This window comes from Thalia democratica, chromosome 6, assembly GCF_965202585.1.
Source record: "Thalia democratica chromosome 6, ktThaDemo2.hap1.1, whole genome shotgun sequence".
Lineage (NCBI taxonomy): Eukaryota > Metazoa > Chordata > Thaliacea > Salpida > Salpidae > Thalia > Thalia democratica.
The window spans coordinates 65,372,148-65,393,986 of record NC_139170.1 but is presented as its reverse complement, the minus strand read 5'-3'; the positions used below and the strand labels follow the sequence as shown (position 1 = coordinate 65,393,986).

The 21,839-nt window shown below is 23.3% G+C and overlaps 1 protein-coding gene across 1 annotated transcript; it reads right to left on the bottom strand.

Annotated features, from left to right (window-relative positions):
* Window positions 1-4,325: 4,325 nt before the first annotated feature.
* On the bottom strand, window positions 4,326-21,565 carry LOC145839353 (uncharacterized). Its single transcript, XM_082946934.1, has 4 exons — window positions 21,325-21,565; window positions 15,590-16,067; window positions 7,089-7,145; window positions 4,326-5,004 (listed from the first exon to the last, which is right to left on the bottom strand). The coding sequence occupies exons 1-4, from the start codon at window positions 21,563-21,565 to the stop codon at window positions 4,326-4,328; spliced, it is 1,455 nt and encodes a 484-aa protein (XP_082803060.1).
* Window positions 21,566-21,839: the final 274 nt, after the last annotated feature.

The window sequence follows — 21,839 nt, the reverse complement described above, 5'->3', positions numbered from 1 at the left end:
AGTTCAAACTAAAGTGCTAAAAGTTATGTTTACTAGTGTTAAAAAACAGAGATTGATGAAGTTTAAATGAAAAAAGAACTAACTTTTAATGATAACTTATAATCAATAAAAACTTTTTAGTAAAAATTGCTTTTTTTGAAAGTTTTCATCTAATTTTGTTAAACTTAACAAGTTAAAGTTAAAAACAGTGTATTTTTATTATAAGGTGGTACTAAATGAACATTTATGAAATAAAAACTTGTTTTACACTGTATTAAGGCTGGTTTTTCGTAATAACTTTTTCTTATACTACTTATTAGATTACCTCTTAATTAAAAATTATATGTTTTAGTCATAATCAATTCGAAAAGTTAAGAACTTGAGTAAATAGTGATATATAATAAAGTTTGTTTACATTAAATTTTATTTCAGAATTGCAAATAAAATTTACATTCTAAGCCTTATTTAACTTTTAATTTAAAAAATGAATATCTATTTTCAGATTATAATTATAAGTCTTAAATTTGCTTCAAAATTTTTTGCTATACATGATAAAAACTGATTTTAACAATTATACTTTTTTTCTTGAAAAATTTTAACACTTTGTTACATCTTATTTAATAGTTGTACGAAAATATATATATTCAAAAACCTTAAAGTAAAAAATATATAAAAAGTTTACTTTTACTAGAAAAAAAATTTGGTTTTTATACATTTATTTAACTTTTTTTTTTCAGGTTTAATTTTTTTTTTTGTATATCTGTCGTAGGCAAACTAATATTAACACTAATATTTATAAGAACTTTGCAAAGATATTAAATAATATACTATACAAAAAGCATTTCTTAAATGCTAACAATTTTTCTTAATTATAATTTAATTGTGGTTAGACGTGCCAAGTAGCTTAAAAATAAAAAACTCTCATTTTATTTTCTTTATAAATTTGATCTAAATTTAAATTTGTTTAACTAGAGAAATAGTTGTCTTTTATTTAATATATAAGTTAATTGTTAGTTAAAATGTTCAGTTAGGGCAGAAGAAAACACCACTTGAATATAGCCAAAATTTATTTAGTCTTGGTGGTAGAGTTTTATTCTAAATTATTTGTTTTTTAAGACAAACGTAGATTACCTTTTATGCTAATTTTATTTTAAATAATACAAGTTTAAACATAGTAAAAATTATATGCAATTAGTTTAACAAAATCTATTAAACTTGAAACGTGTATTTTAAAACAAGTTTTAAAACTTCTATAGATAATTTTTCGCCAATTTATTTCCCAGAAAGTTTATTCGAAAATATTAAAAAAATGACATTTTCGTATTTCAACTGTAGCACATGTATGCTTTTTCGTTATATCAAATTAAATATTAAAATATTTTGCTAGCATATTTATTAAGTTTGAAGACTTTTTAAATTTTAAAGGTATACTTGTACAGTTTACCAAAAAAATTGAACTAAAAGCTAAGAAGTATTTCAAATCACTTATAAAAAATAATCAAACAGTCGTTTAAACTATTTAATTTTAAACAAGTAAATTTTATTTAGATTGTTTATAATAAACAATGTGCAAAATATTATTTTGTTTGTTGTCTACAATACAGTTACCAGCAATATTAGTAATTTAATAGTATGAAGTATAAACATGCATGTTTTATATAAATAAAATATTTCTACAACTTTATGTTCAATTTTAAGATAACAAGAAACGAAAATTTGAAAACCGTTCAGTGTTTAGCTAAAAAGTTCTCTAAAATATAAAGCTAAATAAGCTAGTTTTTAACTGTTTAGGCAAACAAATTTTATTTCGTATTAAATCATTTTAGTTAGTTTACTTAAATTTCGACTTCATTTTTAAAGTAGACGACATTCAAACAAACTTTTCTTAGTTTTGTGTAACATTAAAAATTGAGTTGATACTGAGTCAAGATAATTTTTTTATCAAGTAACAAAAATTAAATCTCTTTAATTCATGTAGTTTTTTGTTTAACTAGAAAGATGATTTGTTTAACTAGAAGGGAAGTCAACAAAAATTTATTTAATTAACTACGCTTGAACAAAAATTCGTGTAAGAATTAATAATATGTTGTTTTAAAAAAGTTTAAAATTATTTATGTTTATAAAAATGCAACTACCCACTGGAAACGAGTAAAAATGTACGAGGATAGTTGTACGAAGACAAATTTGCACGGGGGGACAAAATTGCACGAGGGAAATTTTTTACACAGGGTCAAATTACACGAGTAATAATTATTCACGGAGGGTCATATTTGCACGAGAGTATTTAAAACTAAATATATTTAGTAAATATAAATTAATAAAAAACGAATAAAAAAAGTAACTGTGATAGTATAAAAAAATAAAATTGATAAAAACAATAATAAGTTACCGACTAAAGGTTAGAATAATCGTAGTAGTAAAAAAAAAAAATTATGTAAAAAAGATTAGCCCTTGCAAATATGTTTTCGTGCAAAGTTGTCTGCTCGTGCAAAATTAACCCTTTGTGAAAAAGTGTCTTTGTGCAATTTTATCCCCTCGTGCAAAAATGTCGTCCCGCAAAAGTATTTTCGTGCAATTTTGTTCCCATGTGTAATTTAAACGCTTGTGTAAATTTGACAGCTATCCACCTAAACTTTTATTTGTAAACAATTCTAATCGTTTGAAATTGATTACTTTGGTATTACATGGTATACCACTATGCTACTCGTGATAACATCAATGAATGATGAAAGCTTTGTGAGTAATTAGTTTGGTTGGTTTTTCATTTAACAGATTATTTTTTGGTATATGGCTTTAAGATTTAATTGTTAAACTTTTATGTTAGTCAATAAGTTATTGTTTAAAAAATATTAATAAACTTTAAGTACAAACAAATCTAAGACAAAATAAAGAAATATGCTGTTAAGTATATTTTATGAGGCAGTAAAGATATAAAACTGTAGACTTATCACTTTCATGTTTGTATTAAACAAAATTCGTTTTTATAAAATGTTTATTTCAAAAAGTTATTAAATAATCAAAGTTATACTATTTTCTATTATATATTTTATTTAAAAACTTATTATGACTAAAAAAATTGACTATTTCTGTTATGTAATGTCACTAGAAATTAAATAAACTGTGTGTGCGACTATCTGTTTAAGTTTTTTTTAGTTAACATAATATATAATTTATATGTTTAAGAACTTACTTTTCATCAACAAAACTGATACTTATTAGGTAGGCAATTCCTATTGAGAACGTATTTTTGTGCGGTATTCAACAGTGAGATTACTATAGAATACAACTATTTGTATTAAATAGTGCATTTTGGATGCATCTATGTATAAAAATTGTATAAAGCAAAAGTTAAATAAAATCTTCAATATATTTTTCAGTTTGAATTCTTTTGTTGGAAGTATTTTGAAAAACTGACAACAAGTATTTATGAAACAATAAGGATCAGTTCACTAAAAACTACACTTGAAATGTAAGTTTTTAAAAATCTTTAGAATTGGGACTTGCATAAAAAATTATGCATTTATATATAACTTCGATGTACATTCAAATATTAAAAGTTTTTTACTTCAATGTTTAATGTAAAATCTTTTGTAATTTCCTAGAAGTTATAATAAATATCTCTTTGCGTAATAATTAGTTAAAGCATAAACTTAAAACAAAGACGTTTGTTTTCTGAAAATACGTCTAAGAGTCTATAGTTTATATTATAATTTAACCAGATAATAAGAACTTTTTTAAGCAGAAAGTATTAAATTAGAAAAACTATTGCCATTATTTTATTTTGTTTAAGTTAATAAAGGTGAAAAAAGATAAAACTATATAACTATAATTTCTCGTTAACAATAAAAAATATTATTGTGATTCTAGATCAAATTAAACAATTTTAAAATAACTAAGTCATGCACTGAAGGTTTTAAGCATTTTACATTTATTAAAACAAAATTCCATAAATATATCTATATTATAACTATTTATTAAAAACATCTATACTACAGTTTAAATAAAACTTTTCAATCTACTTCAAAAAAAAAAGAAAATTAATTAATAAGTATCTAATACAACTTTTAATATAATTTAATCTTTAGCTTACTACGCACGGTACACTTTAAAATATTATCAACACAGTTTCAAATGCTAAATTTTAAATTTTAAAATAGTTAATAATTTTCAAACTAATATTTTTTTTAATTAAAAAATGCGATTTATCAAATATATACAACAATAAACCAAACTAAAGTGTCATTTTTAAATAAAAAATTTAAATTATAAATAGTTTTATACAACAACAAGAAATCTTCGAAGATTTTAACTGCATTTTAATAAACTACAAACAGCTAAGAATTGGGCTACTTAGAATTGTATTCAGAAATTGTCTTAAGGTAGTCATAAACAATACTTTTTTGTATTTTACACTTCAGTTCTGATTGTTTTTCTTTACTAAGTTCCTTGTGGTTTGATCTTATATGATAACTACGACCAGAAGCAGCAGTAAACCACTTTCCACATTCTGCACATCCATAAGGTTTTTCTCCTAAGTGAATTCTAAAGTGTCTGACTAAGGCACTTTTCTGTGAAAACTTCTTCTTGCAAATATAACACTCATGAGGTTTTAATTTAGTATGAGTCAACTTGTGACGTTTTAAGCTTCCTTTTTGAGTAAACTTGATTTCACAAACGTCACACTGAAAATCTTTCTTATCAGCATGTACTAACATATGTCTTTTAACACCACTTTTTATAGTGAATTGTTTATAACAAATTCCACATTTAAAGTTTTTTTCTTTTGTATGAGTAACCATGTGCTGTTTTAACATACTTTTATAAGCGAATTTTTTCAAACACACAATACAATGAAGTTCTTTCTTACCACTATGTGCCAACATGTGAGTTGTTAAATTACTTTTTTGTTTAAAACTTTTGTAACACTTTTCACATTTGAATGGCTTTTCTCCGGTATGAATTCTCTTGTGAACGACCAACTGTGATTTATAATTAAATGCTTTCTTGCAAACATCACACTCAAAACTTTTATTAGTTTTAACACTTACGTCAGTTTGAATTTTACTACTCATTTCGTAAAAGATATAAACCTAGGTTTTTTAATTAATGTTAAGAGAACTAACTTAAGTTTGAACTTTTTTTTACATTTACTAAGTAATAAAAATTTATCTGCTAACAAAAAAAATTACGACTGTTTTATTTATCAAATTACCATTTCTAAATGCACAAAGACTATTTATTGTTTTTTAACTAAAATTATAGAAAAATTACAAACGTATATTAATTAAAAACATCCCTATCTAAATTTCAATTATCTTATTTGTAATGTCTAGGAAAATCATTTAGCTTTTACTTAAGCTCGAAAGCTCAAAGTTAAACAACTGTCGGTCTACATTAACATATTTTTAAGATTTTATATCAAGGAAACTAACAACTTGTAGTTTTAGTTTTTACTTAAAACAGTATCAACTAAATTTCAATTTTAATGGTGACTATTTTCTGATTACTTGTTTTAGTTATGAATGAGAAAACACTTATATATCAGAAAATTATAATTAAAATAAGTATATTGGGTATTGTTTTGAATGTCAATCATTTGTCAACTCTTTGAAGCGATGCTTTTTTTAGTGTTTAAACATTTTAACTAAATACTAATATTTTTTTACTAACATTGAATTTAAGTGAGTTTTATTTTTCATGTTACAAACATACTAAGGTTAAAAAGAACACTAAAATTAGAGAAAAAAAAGATTTAGTTAAATTGTTTATTGTTAGCATAGTTGCAAGAGTTAGATAATTTAAAAGCAACGCAATCAAAAAATAAAAAATTAGCATATATTATCATGTTCAATATATATTTTTTTATGTTGTATTTCAGTATATATATATTTTTAAAATAACTAATAGAACTTTTAAACGTGTTAATATTCAAAACTAATACATGCTGCAACAAGCTATCAAAAAAAGCTTTTTTGATAGCTTGTTGCAGCATGTATTAATAAAAATATTAATAAAAATAAATTAAAACAAGTATTAAATGTTAAACTCATGTAAAACAAATACTTGTTTAAATATTTAGTAGTAAAAAATTGAGTTTATTAAAATACATTCTAGCATATCTTTTAGAATTTTATTTTCTTTTAAATATTTGTTAAACAAACATTTTAACTTTGCGACTTTATTTTATATTTTACAAAAACTGACTATTTCATATTCAATACTCAATACAAAACTAATATACATAACTCTATATGATCTTTTTTTCAAAAATATCATTAAACTTAAATCATTACATTTTATTTAGTATTTAATAGTTTGTTAGTATTAAAACTAAAAGTAATGAGATTTCATAAAAGTATTTTTCGAGTTTTGTAATTAAACTAAATTTTGCATGATAATAACGTAAACAACCTCAAGTTTCACAGACCTGAAAATTTCCCCATGGTTTTTATACTACTATTTATTGGAGATATATAACATTTTTTTAGAATAAAAAAAAAGTCTTGTCGAAGTCAGTGTAGTAAATAAAAAACCTGAGAATGTTTTTAAACCAGTATTAAAAGTGCAATTGAAATATCCAATAACAGAATTAAACAATAGCTGTCTAGATACAAAATCAATTGCTTCTGTAAAAGAAGCTATATCGGAGAAACTTTAAGAAATTTAGGAATCCAACAACATATACCTAAGCGTGTTGAAAAATTTTCAGAAGAAATATCTTAAATTATTACAAAAGAACCTCAATTGCTGCTTAAAGATCCCAAATAACTAAAAAACTAAAAAAAAAATAATATGATATCTTAATTTTGATTTGATAAACAAAATTAAGATTATTAATTTTTGCGATTATTTTTTTGATTGTATCAAGCTAGAAGCTATATTAACATTTAAAAAAGATTCATATAGAATGTCTTTATATACTTGAACTTACCATTTTGTTGCCTTTAATTACACTTTAGTTTCAATTAATGATGGCTTTATAGTTATTATTTATTACTCTCATTTGTTAATTAGTCAATAATAAGTTTCTTTTATCGTATTTAGTGAAAAACTATTTATAATTATATATTTTCTTCTTCACATTTGTATAAAAATCTTCACATTTGTACGGCTTTTCTCCCGTATGAATTCTTTGGTGAATTGAAAAACGTGACTTATTTTTGAAACTTTTCTTGCAAACATCACAAATAAAACATTTAGCACTTAAATTACTCCCAGTATGTCCATTACTATCCATGGTTAGAAAACAAAACCTTATAACAACTAAAAATAAATATCTAATGTTAATGTGTTTTTACTTTTAGCTAATAACGTAAAACAATGTCACCATAAAGATTATCTTTTGTATTTGTAACCTTTTATATAAAAGTATGAAAAAAAAATGTTTTTTTGTTAAATATGAATTTTGATATTTATTCCTTTGATATTCGATTAATAAATATATTTTGATGTTTCACAAAAAATTTACTTATGGAAATTTAAAAATTTTAAAAGGGACACATTTTACAATTTTTTGCAACATGCTACAATTAGATTTTAAATAAATATTGTTAAAAAACAAATGTTTTTTGGCATCTGAATATAAATAATATTAATTAATGTTAAAATTAAGTATTTTGATTGTGTTTAGTTACTCTAAATACAATAAACTACTGTTTTCTTTTAATCTTTGTTTTTACAGTAAAATAATTTTTATGCCCACTTATGGTCACAATAGTGTTTCTCAAAGAAGGAAAATGTTTAATAATTTATATTACTCTGTAGTAAGAAAAATTAAACTAAATGTATCTTAATTTATCCTGGTTTCTCTACAACACAGGTCCCAAAAAAATAATCAATATTTGTTTTATTTAATTCTAAACATCTTAATAAAATGTGTTCTTCTGTTTATTTAATATATTAGTATATGTAGTACTTAACGAGTTTATTAATAAATGTAAAAAAAATAGTTTTATTCCCCATAAGTATTAAAGTATATTTGAAAAAAAAATTATGACAATAAACTTAGAATAGTAAACAATATAAACTATCACTTTATAAGAAACATATTAGCTTAAAATTATTGTGTACCTTGGACTTTTTTTTTTTATAATACCACACCTTTTTTGATGCATACTTTATTTGGTATTATGCATATAAGTTTTAATTAAAATTAGCTTAAACCTTCTAAATTAATCAAACTAACTTTATACAACGGTCAACTTAATTAGTTAAATTGAGATGAACTTACATCTAAGATTTAATATATATAAACAACATACATATTCAACCCATTTTGAACATCGTAAGTTTAACAAGAATTATTAAAATTTAGTTCAAATCTTTTAAATAAATTAAGTACATCTGGTAATCCTAATGTCGTTAATATTTCATTATAAATTTTGTTGTATTAATTTTAGTAATTCATGGTCAAAAATTTTATTCATTATTATAAAATAAAAAAGAAATAAGCATGCACCACACTTTATTTTACATATTTTCCAAAGTATCCGTATCTACTACTTAAATATGCAAATATTTTATATATTTCTAAAAGTATAAAACGAAACAAAAGTTTTTCAAATTTATCTGTGATAGTGAATACTAATATTATTCCTAATAATTGAAAACATACAATAGAATGCATTTAATTTTTTTTTTTTGAATAACTTCGAATTATGTCTTATTAAAAACTTTATTTTACTAAATAAAATAAAAAAGAAATAAAACTGTACTGTAGGTCAAGTTTTATAATGTAAAATGACGTAATTATCAAATGTAAAACTAAACTTACTAATGCTAAATAACTTTGCTATACTAATAGAGTTTGTTAGATTAAAATCAAACTAAGATTAAACTATACTTTTTAAATATATTACGAGAAACCAATTACTTTAAATGTACTTATTATAAGAAATTAAAAATTCTAGTTTGGTACTTCTTCTTCTTACATAAACTGGGCCTTGAAGATTGAATGCATAAGGCGTCTAGAGTATGCAGCTGAGGAAAGTTCTCTGCTCTCACTAAAAGTGAAAAATTTTCTTCCTTTTTGTTTTTAAATGTTTATAAATTTTGTTTTTAATAGACTTTTTTTTTCCAAGAAAACTCAAATCATAAATAACTAATACAAAATAAGTATATTAATTTAAATATTTAGTTAAATGTTATGCATAGTGTTTTAGATACAGATTTTACAAATATACTAAATTTTGATAAACTAAGATGTGTTTTAAGATAATGTTTTAGATGTTTAGATATTTAAATCATTATGTTTTTTACACAACTTATTAAATTTAAAGTTAGTAGAAAAAAAAAATCTATCAGCACTAAAAAAAACTTTGCTTGTTTTATTTTTTAAAGAGGTTGTAAAACTCTACAGTGCTATAAAAATTTGTATTGATCAATCGTTTAAATTTTTTGAATAGTTATTTGCTACATACAGAAGCTTAAAAGCTGTACACAACATTCTTTCTACAATTAGTGTAGTTATATGGCTTTCCTCTAAATAAAATCTACTTACTTTTTTATAAAAATTTTACTAGATTTATAAATATTCTGCCTATATTTGTTTTGACTGAAGTACAGAATAGTCGATCATACCAAATTAAATTTCGCTTTATTTTATTTTTATCAGTCGTTTTGTTTTTTTGTTCCGTTGTTTCAAACTTAAGTTTATCATTGTAATAGCATTTTTCGTTATGAATTCGTAATCTCGCTCTGTCTTTAAAAAGTTTTCTTCGTTGCTTGATTTTTATTTAAATGTTGATGAATTACTTTTTGGGTAGCTAGAACATTTATTTTTATACATAATTTTTGCGTTTTTATTTTTATAAGGCATATAGAAGTAATCATACAAGTAGAGCTTTACATCCAGGTAATCAGTCAACATTGGTGATTCAACAGTGACTTTTAATCTTATAAACTTGAAGAAGGCGTGCGTTTGTTTTTTTAGCCTTTCAACTTTAAAGCCCTAAGATTTTGGCAGTACAGCTAGACCAGCGTCCCTGTACAACCCAACTCTTTCTAAACCAAAGATATTTTTCAACCCGTCTAACAAAAAATGAACAACTAATTCACATAACTTTGCACCCATGAACGATCCCTACGCTACATCAAAAAGAGAGCTGGTGTTATTTGCTCTCTTCTTTCGCCACAGGACTCCTTGTTCATAAAGTACTAATTTACATGCGTTTTTAATTAGACTCAAGTTTTCAGTAGGTAAGTTAGTATAATTACAAGCAATTTTTAGTGATTTTACTACCAATTTTTTGCTGAAAGGAGGAAAAAGTATATAAGTTAAATAAGGTTATTATTAAAATTTGAACACCTTCTACAGAACCAACTTGAAGGGCTTTTAAATAATTTATCGAAAATGTACGATTTTAAAAGTACTGGTACATATATTTCATAAAGCTTTAATCATTAGCCAGTTAAGTTCAAAATTAAAAGCACTGTACTAAACATGGATGCAAAAGTTATGCAAAAAAATAACAAAAAAAAATATGACGTAATATTGTACATTCCAAAAGTTCAGTATAAAAACTGGCTGATAATTAAAGCTCTATGAAACATATGTACCACTTTTTTTCAAAATCGTACGTTTCCTATAAATTATATATAGACATATATGTATATTTATATATAAAAAACAAGGTTATTATTCAAACTTGAACAAACTGGAACTACATATTTAATACAAATTTGATTTAGAAGTGCTAAGTTATTAAGTTTGTACATTTTTTATCATAGTAGTTCAAATTCCATCAACTAAACAACCAAAAATTGTCACACTCAGACTATGACTATTTGAAAACTTTAAATCTCAGGCCAATTTAGTTTTTTTCAGTTTTTAGATTGAGTTGCTTTTTGTATGCTAAAAACATCAGGCTAGTTTTGATCACTTGGACTAAATTTTTGCTTTCAAGAGTTGTATATTAAATTTATGGTGTAAGTTTTGTTCAACTCACAGTGTTGGTTTGAATTAAAACATTTTTTAAACTTTAAGTCTTGCAGCTGATACAATTTAAGTTATTATTTGCATTAATTGTATACATATAAGTTTGAACAATAAGTGTTGCCAAAAAAATCCCGGAAAAGCTTTGAATTTAACAATTTTTACTTGACAAGGCTGAAAAAGCCTTGAAGTTGAGAACTATTGAAAAAACTAGAACTTTGAACAATTTTTACATGTTAAGTAACGAAATTTCGATTTGAAACAAAATATCTACCATATAAATATTTTTTTATCAAAAAAAACATTTAAAGTAGCTTAACAGTATCTTTTAAATTTTTGCATGCTGTTAAAGATGGTTTTTTACCTTTAACTTAATTATCTGTTCTTCTTCTGTTGTACTATAAAAATTTTTATATTTGTGCATAGCCCCTTTGCTTTTGAATGTCTCTAACTATTGTTGTGCTTTGTAATGGAACTAAACCTAGAAATTCTTCTAAAATGTCAAAATTAGTATAACCATCTGTAATAAAAATTCTAAAATAAGCAACAACTGTTGTTTCAGGGCTCTCATCTTAACAGATTTATTTAAGTCCTAATTTGGTTTATGCGGCTTAATAATCTTTAGACGTTTCCTAAACATGACTTCGTTTAGAAAATGAAAAAATAAACAAATATGTTTTATTTACGCCAACACAAATTATCTAAAAAAGTTTTCAACACTAAACTGTATCTTTTAGTAATTACTATTTCTACTTTATAACTTGCCTTAAAAGTTTTTTCTGATCAGTATGTAGTTACTGAAAATAAGTTACTGGGTTTTTTTTAACTGACTTAAGTGGTTGATTTTTTTATTTTTTGTTTTTCCCAATAGCTTTAATTTAACGTATTATATTTCTAATAGCTTGTCTTATAATTCACATTTGCTCTTTTTAATCGAATATTTATTGCAGATAAACAATTACTAAAATGCTTAATAAAAATAGGTTTTTCTATTTTATTGATAGCTTAATAGTTTTTATACATTTGTTAAAAATGTTACTCATTAGGTTTAATTTAGTAATTAATATGTATGTAATAAAGTTAATATAACTAATTTCTTCAATGAAGTGAGTTTATTGAATATGTGTTATTAATATGATAAGTAGAAAGTAGAATGACAAAGCAGCCATTTTATCAGTAGAATAAAACTGCGAATATAAACACAACAAGTAAACACCAAATTATACAAATTTGAATGGTCTTAATAATGTTCTTAAAATGTCTGAATGTCACAATCTTGATACAAAAATAAGTCTTACTAATGATTCTACTAATAATACAGAGTCTTAATATGTGATGTGCTTCATGCACAACGATGGCTAAACTAAGCACAATATAATACGATAATGCAAATAAACATCAAGATCTTATAAAATGAAAATCTTAGAAAGTTCTTATAATCAATTCGTGTGCCTCTCGCACGGTCTTATGGCTTAAATGAGCGCAATAACTTAAAGTTTTACTATATAGTGATTTGATAAACAGTTGTCAAACGCCCTTCGCGATCATTAAAAACAACGAAACATACATATTGTTATAAGACATGGTTAAAGCTGTTTAAGAAATTTTTATAAAACTCAGGTGTATCTAAAACTTTCTTTTTCAAACACTTTGAATAAATCTTTAAATTCTCAGAATAGTTTTAATGTCTTAAGTTTAGTTTACTAATTGTAATATTTTTGTCTATTTACATATTGCGTTTTTTTATAATAATGATATTAAAGTAATGTATTTAAGACATGTTTTACAGAAAGTTTTTAGCTGTTTTAACTTTCACTTTTTAGACGTTTTCCGTGTTAATAATTCATTTTTAATAGAATATTTTATTAAAGTATTCAAGCATTGATTATGTTAAAAAATAAACAGAAATAAAGAGTATAAACAGACATTAATTTTATTTAGTGAACTAATAATTACTGAATTTTCAAAAGAGTGCAAACTATTTAAGACGCAAAAAGTATTTTCAAAAATTTAACATATTTTAAAATGTTAAAAGATGATTCATAATATATGTAATGTATAATTTATTACCATAATACCATAAATGTTTTTTAAGGTCAGTTTTAATAGAAAGTTAGGTTGTAAGTAGTGAAATTAAAATATTAAGTTTAACTCATTTAATGTTTAGATAAAACATATTTTGTTAAGACTTAAGTATATTATATAATGTAAGTTCTATTCCCATAAATACTTATATATTAAAAACTTCACGAACCACCTTTTAACATTAAAAAAAACTTAATTTTTGGCATTCTATGTGTAGCTTAAAGTCATTTAAAGTAATAAAGTGGTAAATATAAAACTAAGTTTGGTGTGACCAAAACTAAATCCTAAAGATTATTCAATTATCACTAAATCTAAAACTGTGGCCCGCGAAGATTTTGAAAGCTTGAAATTTGGCCCGCAAGCTAGAACTGCCTGCCGACTCCTGTTTTAGCATAACAAATTCTTTTAAATATTTCTTGTTTTTAGTCTTTGCAGCTTTGATTTTTAACGGACTGACCATGTCCGTTAAGCTTAATAATTATATTTAAACGTTTTCTAAAAATTTGCATTAAAACTAAATCATTTCATTTTGTTTTAGGTTTAAGATCTAAATTGTTAATTGTAATTATAAAACTAATGATTTTTTTGCAAATATACTATTTTAATTTTGATAATCAAATTAAATTATACATGGCAATAACCTAAACAGGACTAAAGTATATAGACCTGAAAGATTTACGGTAGTTTTGAAACTACCAAATATTGCAGATTTATCACATGTGTTAGAGAAAAAAATAAAAGTGTTAACAAAATAAACGTACAATGAAATACTCTGAGAATTATACTTGTTTCGAAATCAGTATTAAAAGTGCAGTTAAAAGGCCTAAAACTATAATTTAAAAAAAGTTTTATATTATACAAATTAAACTGGTTCTATAAAAGAAGCTATGCAGACAAACTTCCAAATAATTTAAAACTGGGATCGGATTATTTTTACCTAAATGTGTGTTAAAATTATTAAAAGTGAAACCTCAAATTAAGACAAACGCTTCTTATTGCTTAAAAATAAATAAATAATAAATATTAAGCAAACAATTAGTAATATTTAGATTTAAAATTAATACTTCTTACAATATTTTGTTGATAATGTTTTATTTAGCTTCTAGTATAAGTTATTTATTAATTATTACATTAATATAAGCCTACTTATACAACAAAAATCAATCATTATCGTAGATACTTACTTTATTTAATAAATATTTTAATAAATAATAATAAAAAGTAGTGCTCTAAAGCGTTTGATTAAAGATATGAAAGTATTTAGTTTAACTTAGTTAAGAATTATTTTAGTCGGAAAATTTTGTGCGCAATTACCGAAAGCAAAATAATTGATCTACACTTATAACTAACTTATTTTCTAAAACTAAGAAAATAAAATATCAAACCATAAATTGTTTAAACATTTTAATTTAAGCAAAAAGCATCCTTGCTATATTCAATTATAAAATCTTGATGTATTTATTATTATTAATTTATTAGATTTATAAGTTCTGATAGTTACAATAGTCAAACAAAAAACTAGTTATGAATTACTCTCGTAAATTTTGTAACTAGTGTTTTAAAATTACCTTATTTTTAGTTTTATCAATTTTTTATAATATTAAAAGTATATAAATTCAAATAATTAAACAAACAATAGTTAACGAGAACTACAAATTCTACAAACGTTTAAGTTACTGTCACTAGTGCTTACGTACATTTTGAATTTAATTAAAAAAAAACAACAAATATATAAATTAATGACTTTTATCGATTCCAAAGATTCTTTTTCGAAAATGAACCTACAACATGGAACAAATAAATTTACACAAAAAAGAATAGCATTGTTTATCAGTATTATATATATATATATTTTGATACTTATTTATGCATCACTTAACAAAAATTTTAAGTTTTCTCATATTAAATTCTTAAATGAAAAAAAAACCGCTTTAAAAATACATATTTAGAATTGTGTTCAGATATTGTTGTAAGATACTTATAAACAATTGTTCTTTAAATTTTGAGCTTAAGTTTTGATTGCTGTTTCTTTATTTAACTCCTTACGATTAGTTCGTACATGTTATCAAAAAAAGTTATTATTAACCTTAAAGGAACAAACTTCAACAAAAAAAAACCTATACAATATAAAAACATTAAAAAAAAAATCTATTTATGAGACTTCATGGCTTGTATTTACTTGAATACTTCTATTTAACAAAAAAGGTTATGAAAAAAGTATATATAAACAAAGTTTTAAGTTTTTATATTTTTTATGGATTTTGTTTTTTATAACTGACTCTTTAAACATTAAAAAAGAATAAAAAAAGCTAGTGCAACGTAGGATGATGCAAATCTGTAAACAGTACATAACACTGTAGACTGTATTTAAAGATTTTATAAACCGCAATCTAGCTTTTAGGAACAAGGAGTCATTATTAGAGTACAAAATGCTAATAACAATAGTATTTAGAGTTGTATTCAGATATTGCGTTTAGATAGTCATAAACGATTGTTCTTTGTATTTTACATTTCAGTTCTGATTGTTGTTCTTTACTTAACTCCTTATGATGAGTACGTACGTGATGATTACGACTAGCAGGATAAGTAAACCATTTTCCACATTCTGCACAACCATAAGGTTTTTCTCCTAAGTGAATTCTAAAGTGTTCAACTAAATGAATTTTCTGACTGAATTTTTTTTTGCAAATATCACATTCATAAGCTTTTACTTTAGTATGGGTCAACATATGACGATTCAAATTACTTTTTTTTGAAAATTTCTTCTGACAGACTTCACACTGATGTTCTTTTATTCCAGTATGAAGTAACATGTGTGTTTTTACACTACTTCTTACTGTAAAACTTTTGTCACACAAATAACATTTGAATGGTTTTTCTTTAGTATGAGTAACCATGTGCTTTTTCAAATGATGTTTATGTGCAAATTCTTTTAAACAAACATGACATTGAAATTCTTTACTACCACTATGTACTAGCATATGTCTTGTTAAACTGCCTTTCTGAGCAAAACTTTTCCCACATTTTTCACACTTATAGGGCTTTTCTCCCGTATGAACTCTTTGGTGAACTGTAAATTTTGACTTACATTTAAAATTTTTCTTGCAAACATCACAACTGAAACATTTAGCATTAAAGTTACTTCCAGACGGTCCATTATTAATCATAGTTACTAATCAAATCCTTATAAGAATTAAAGGTAAATATTCTTTTTTATTTATTGATATTTACTTTTAGTTGATAACATATGATAATGTCAACATAAAGATTAATCTAATTACATTTTAACTTTGTAACCTTTTAGAATTGAGCATTAAAAAAATAAGATGTTTTATTCTTTTATAACTGTTTTATATTTTTTGCTCTAATTATGATTGATGAATATCTTTTGATGATTTGTAAACATGTCATTTATCTAATTTTAAAATCACTAATTCTATAACTATATTAACTTCTTACAAACTACACTTTGAATTTTTTTTTACCAGTATGAACTAACATATGTGTCTTAACATATCCTTTTCGAGTAAAACTTCTGTCAAAAAATGTTACATTTAAAGTTTTTATCTTTAGTATTAGTGACAATTTGCTGTTTTAATACTTGCTTATATGTAAATTCTTTCTAACAAACCATATATTTAAATTTTTTCTTATCACTATGTACCAACATGTATCTTATAAAATTACTTTTGTAATTAAAGTTTTATTACAAACATCACAGTTGTATTGAATATCTTCACTATGAATTCTTTTGTGACTATTAAAATAGTATTAACTTTTGAAGTATTTCTTGCAAATATCACAATTGATACTTTTAGCCTATATTTTACTATTCAGTTGACCAAAATTGTCCATAGATGTAAATAATCTAGCTGAACTATTGTTAAATTAATTAACCTTAAAACTTAAATTGTGAAATATAAAGTTTGTAATAAATTAATATCTGTTGTTTTTTTAGAAGCAATAGGGTAATGGAAAATATTTTATAGATATTGCTGTTTGCTTGTTTTTTATATCATGAATTTATTTTATAGCTTCTAAACATAACAAGTAAAGTAATTAAAATAAAATTTGTTCTCTTATTTTTCAAAAATGACTTAATAAAAATCTGTATAAAATTTTTTAAACAATTAAACTAACATAGATGTAATAATATTATTTTACACAAAAAGTTAATAACTATGTTAAATTTTTATAAGTGCCTTTCAATACTAATTATAGTTATGAACTAAACAAAAACATTATTTAATCAAAGAGTTTTAATAAAAATAAAAAACCTGGATATAGTTTTGTCTATCATTTGTTTGTCAACTATAGGCTAAGTTTTTTTTAGTATTCTAATTTAAGTTTAATTTTAGTAAGGTTTATTATAAACTTTATATATTTTTTTAAAACTTAATATACATTGATACAACCAAGGTGGCCACCGGTTTTTGATAAATTTATTTCAGAATTTTTTCAAAGTTTTTTAAAGTACACGTTATTAGGTCTACTTTTAGTGTAATTTTAAATTCAAAGTAAAAGACCGTGTTAATTGGTAACGCAACATTTAAAAGATACTGTAAAGCTACTTTAAATATGCTTTTAGATATAAAAAGTTTTGATAAAGATAAAAAGTTTTTGTCGATATTATAGACATATATCGTGTTAAATTGAAATTCTATTACTTAAGATCTAAAAATAGTATAAAATTTTAGGTATTTTAGTAATATTTCTCATAATTCCAGGTTTTAAACTTTCTTTTAGATTTCTCAAATTCCAAGATTCAGGTTTAGTAGCCAATCTGTTAGCAGTGTGAAGCTTTGCTAAAATTTTATTCTCGAATTAAAGTTATTTATTGTTTAAAAGAAAGCTAAAAAGTTATGTATATCATCATAAAACTAAAGATAACCAAATTATTTTAAAATCACTACAAACTAGTAAATAGTAACCCTCATGTGTTTTAGTTATTAAATTGTATAAAGATGTTTCAAAAACTTTATTAATTTTGTGGTTTAATTTTGGAAAAAACATAGACACTTCTTTTTATTACTATTAATCTAGGGTTGATTAATCTAGGGATGACATTTTTAAGTATTTTGGCTAAAAGCAAAGCAACAAACTGTTTAAATAGAACGTTGAAAATCGAGTATAAGTTTTGCAGAAAATTGTTTGTTAAGGAAAAAAATACATTTATATGTAAGACAAGAAACTGTTTAGACTCCAGCAACCCCTGTAAAATATTAAGAAAATTAGTTTCAACAAAAAACGATGATTATCACTTATTTCTCTTAAATTTGCTTATGCAATATTCAAAAAAATTTAAATTTTATTTTGATTGCGTAAAAATTTTATAACTATTAATAGCCTGTTTTTAGTAAGCAACTATTTAAAAAATTTATGCTTTATATCTGAATTATGCATAGTTGCTCTAATTGTTTTTACTTAGTTAAAATCATTATTTTTTTAATTAAAAGAAAAAACTTCATCTATAACAAACATTACTTTTTGATAATTAAAAATTGAGCTCTATTAAAACAGATTCTAGCACATATTTTAGAAATTTATTATGTTTAAACTTTTTGGCTTTGATTTTTTAATTTTACAAAGACTGACCATATCAGTTAAGCTACTCATAAATATAAAAATAATTATATTTAAACATTTTCTAAAAATCGGTATTAAAAGTAAATAGTTTCATGTTATTGTAGGGTTAAAATCTAATTTGTAAGTAATTAATTTTAAAACTAATGACTTTTTCAAATAAATGTTTCAATTTTGATAATAAAATTCAACTATACTTGATAATAACCTAAACAAGACTAAGGTATACAGACCTGAGAAATTCCTATTAGTTTTAAAACTTCTGTATAATGCAGACACATGTGTGTTTGAGAAAAAAATAAAGTTTTCAACGAAATAAACGTACAATGAAGAATTCTGAGAATTATATTTGTTTCAAAAACGGTAGTTAAAATTGCAGTTAAACGGCCTAATACCAGAATTAAATAAAATTTATATAGTATACAAATTAAACTGCTTCTATAAATAAAGCTTTATCGGACAAGCTTCCAAGTAATTTAAAACTAGGATAGATTTTTTTTACCTAAATATGTGTTGAAATTTTAAAAAGTAAACCCTAGAGTTAAGACAAACGTTACTAAAAAATTCAGAATAGCCGAAAATTAAATATATAATAATTATTAAGCAAAAAGTTTACAATACCTAGATTCAAAATATTTTATTTTCGTAATATTTTTTTGACCTTGTCAAGTTAGAAGGTTTTTCAAAATTAAAATAATGTTTTTAAAATTCTCTTTTTAGATAGCTATTTTTTTTTTCTTTCACGTTTATTTCAGTTTTATTTATTGATTCCTTTATATTTGTCCATATTCTCATCTGTCACTTAATTAGTTTATTTACTCGTTTGTTTTTGAAGAAAAATGTTTATATAGTTTTGTTTAGCTCCTGGTATAAATTACTGATTAAAAGTAATAGAATATATTAATATTTCACAAAAAAAGAGTTGTTATATATTTGTACATCACTTAAAATCATCATTGTTAAAGTTTCTATTTTCTTAACTTAGTATCTATTCACAAACAATAACTTAAATTGTTTTTTGTTCTTGTTTTAAACTTGTATGTTTTGTCTATAAGTTTCGGCTAACATTTAATTAACACTAACAATATTTCCTAGCTAAAAGAACTGAATGTTTTTTTTATGAATTTTATACTAATTGGTTATTTAAAATATATTTATAAACACTACTTTTACTTATAATAATCAAGCATTATCGTAAATATTTACATTATTTAATATATATTTTAATAAATAAACTTTAGAAAGTAGTGCTTCACCGATTTAAAACGTTCGATTAAAGAAATGAAAACATTTAGTTGAACTTTCTTAAAAAAAAATTTAGTTGAAAAATTTTGTGCGCAATAACCGAAAGCAAACGTAAATGTTCTACACTAATAACTTACTTTTTTTTATAAAACTAAGAAAAAAAAAAATTGAAGAAGAAAATAATAAAGTGTTTAAACACTTCAATTTGAGCAAAAAAGTTTCCTTGCTACATTTAATTATAACATCTCAATTTATTTTTTTATTTTCCTGTATAAGTTTTATAAGTTCTTATAGTTGTAAAAACCTAACAAACTAGTAAACTAGTTAAGAAATACTCTCTTAATTTAAATTGTAACTAGAGTTTTAAAAATAGCTAACGTTTAGTTTTATTTATTACTAAAAATAAAATAATTTTCTTGATAAACTTTTATTAATATTAAAAATATATAAATTTAATAAACTAAACGAAAAAAAAAGATATGAAAATTTTAACGTTATATAAACTTTAAATTATTGTCACTGGTGTTTACGTACTTTTTAATTTTAATTATAAAAAAACAACAAATATATTTTATAATTTAATACGATTCCAAAGATTCTTTTTAGAATATGAAACTACGACATGGAACATATAAATTTACACATAAAAGTATAGTATTGTAGATCAGCATGATATATATATATAAATATATAATACAAGGGTAATATTCAAACTTGAACACCTTCTACTGAGCCCACTTGAAGGGCTTTTAAATATTGTATAGGTGGTATAGCATTGTAGATAAGTATGATATATATATTGATACTCATTATTCATCACTTAACAGAAATTGAAAGTTTTCTTATATTATTTCATCATACAATAAACATTAAAGCTTACAATAAGGATATTTAAATTTGTGTTCAAACATTGTTTAAAGATAGTCATAAACAATTGTTCATTTAATTTTGCACATAAGTTTCAATTGCTGATTTTTATTTAACTACTTATGATGAGTTTGTTAAATATAAAAAAAAAATTAGCAAAATTCACAAAAAAGTACTGTTTACTTAAAAGGAACAAACTTCAACACAAAAAAAAAAAATATAAACATTTTCTATTTAAAAAACTTCATGGCTTGTGTAAACTTGAGTACTTCTATTTAACAAAAAATATTATCAAAAAAGTGTATATAACGTAATTTTAAAGTTTTTATTTTTTTACATGGAATTGTTTAAATACAACTAGTTCATTAAACACTTAAAAAATAAACAAAGCTAGTGCAAAGTAGGCTTATGCAAATCTGTAAAAAGTAATATACAAAACAATACACTATAAACTGTACTTAAAGATTCAATAAACCGCAAACTATCTGCTAGAAACAATTAGTTATAAATTGAGTTGTATTCAGATATGGTCTTCAGATAATCATAAACAATACTTCTTTGTATTTTACATTTCAGTTCTAATTGTTGTTCTTTACTTAACTCCTTATGGTGAGTTTTTATATGCCTATTACGATTAGAAGCTCGAGTAAACCATTTTCCACATTCTGCACATCCATATGGTTTTTCTCCAAAATGAATTCTAAAGTGATCAATTAACTTGGTATTTCGAGAAAACTTCTTCTTGCATATAACACATTCATGTTCTTTTAATTTGGTGTGAGTCAACATATGCTGTTTCATATCACCTTTACGAGAAAATTTTTTTTCACAAACTTCACAATGAAAGTCTTTGTTTTTAGTATGAACTAACATATGTGTCGTTACATGATCTTTCTGAGAAAAACTTTTGTCACAAACATCACATTTAAAAAGTTTATCATTGGTGTGAGTAGCTAAGTGACGTTTTTTATGACTTTTCCGAGCAAACTTCTTATGACAAATATGACACTGAAACTTTTTTTTGCTACTATGTACCAGCATATGATTTGTTAAATGCTTTTAATGATAAACTTTTTGTCAAAAACATCACATTTGTAAGGTTTTTCTCCAGTATGTATTCTTTTGTGCAATTTCAGGTAGGATTTCG

Bases quoted from the DNA above. Each gene is read 5' to 3' on its own strand.
- LOC145839353 (XM_082946934.1), bottom strand. From the start codon at position 21,565: ATGTTAGTTCATACTAAAAACAAAGACTTTCATTGTGAAGTTTGTGAA. The intron at 16,068-21,324 runs GTAATAGGCATA...CAAAATTTACAG, and splicing joins GTTTACTCGAGCTTCTAATC to TTCACCAAAGAGTTCATACG. The intron at 7,146-15,589 runs GTTTACTTATCC...TTGCAAGAAAAG, and splicing joins TGTGCAGAATGTGGAAAATG to TTTCAAAAATAAGTCACGTT.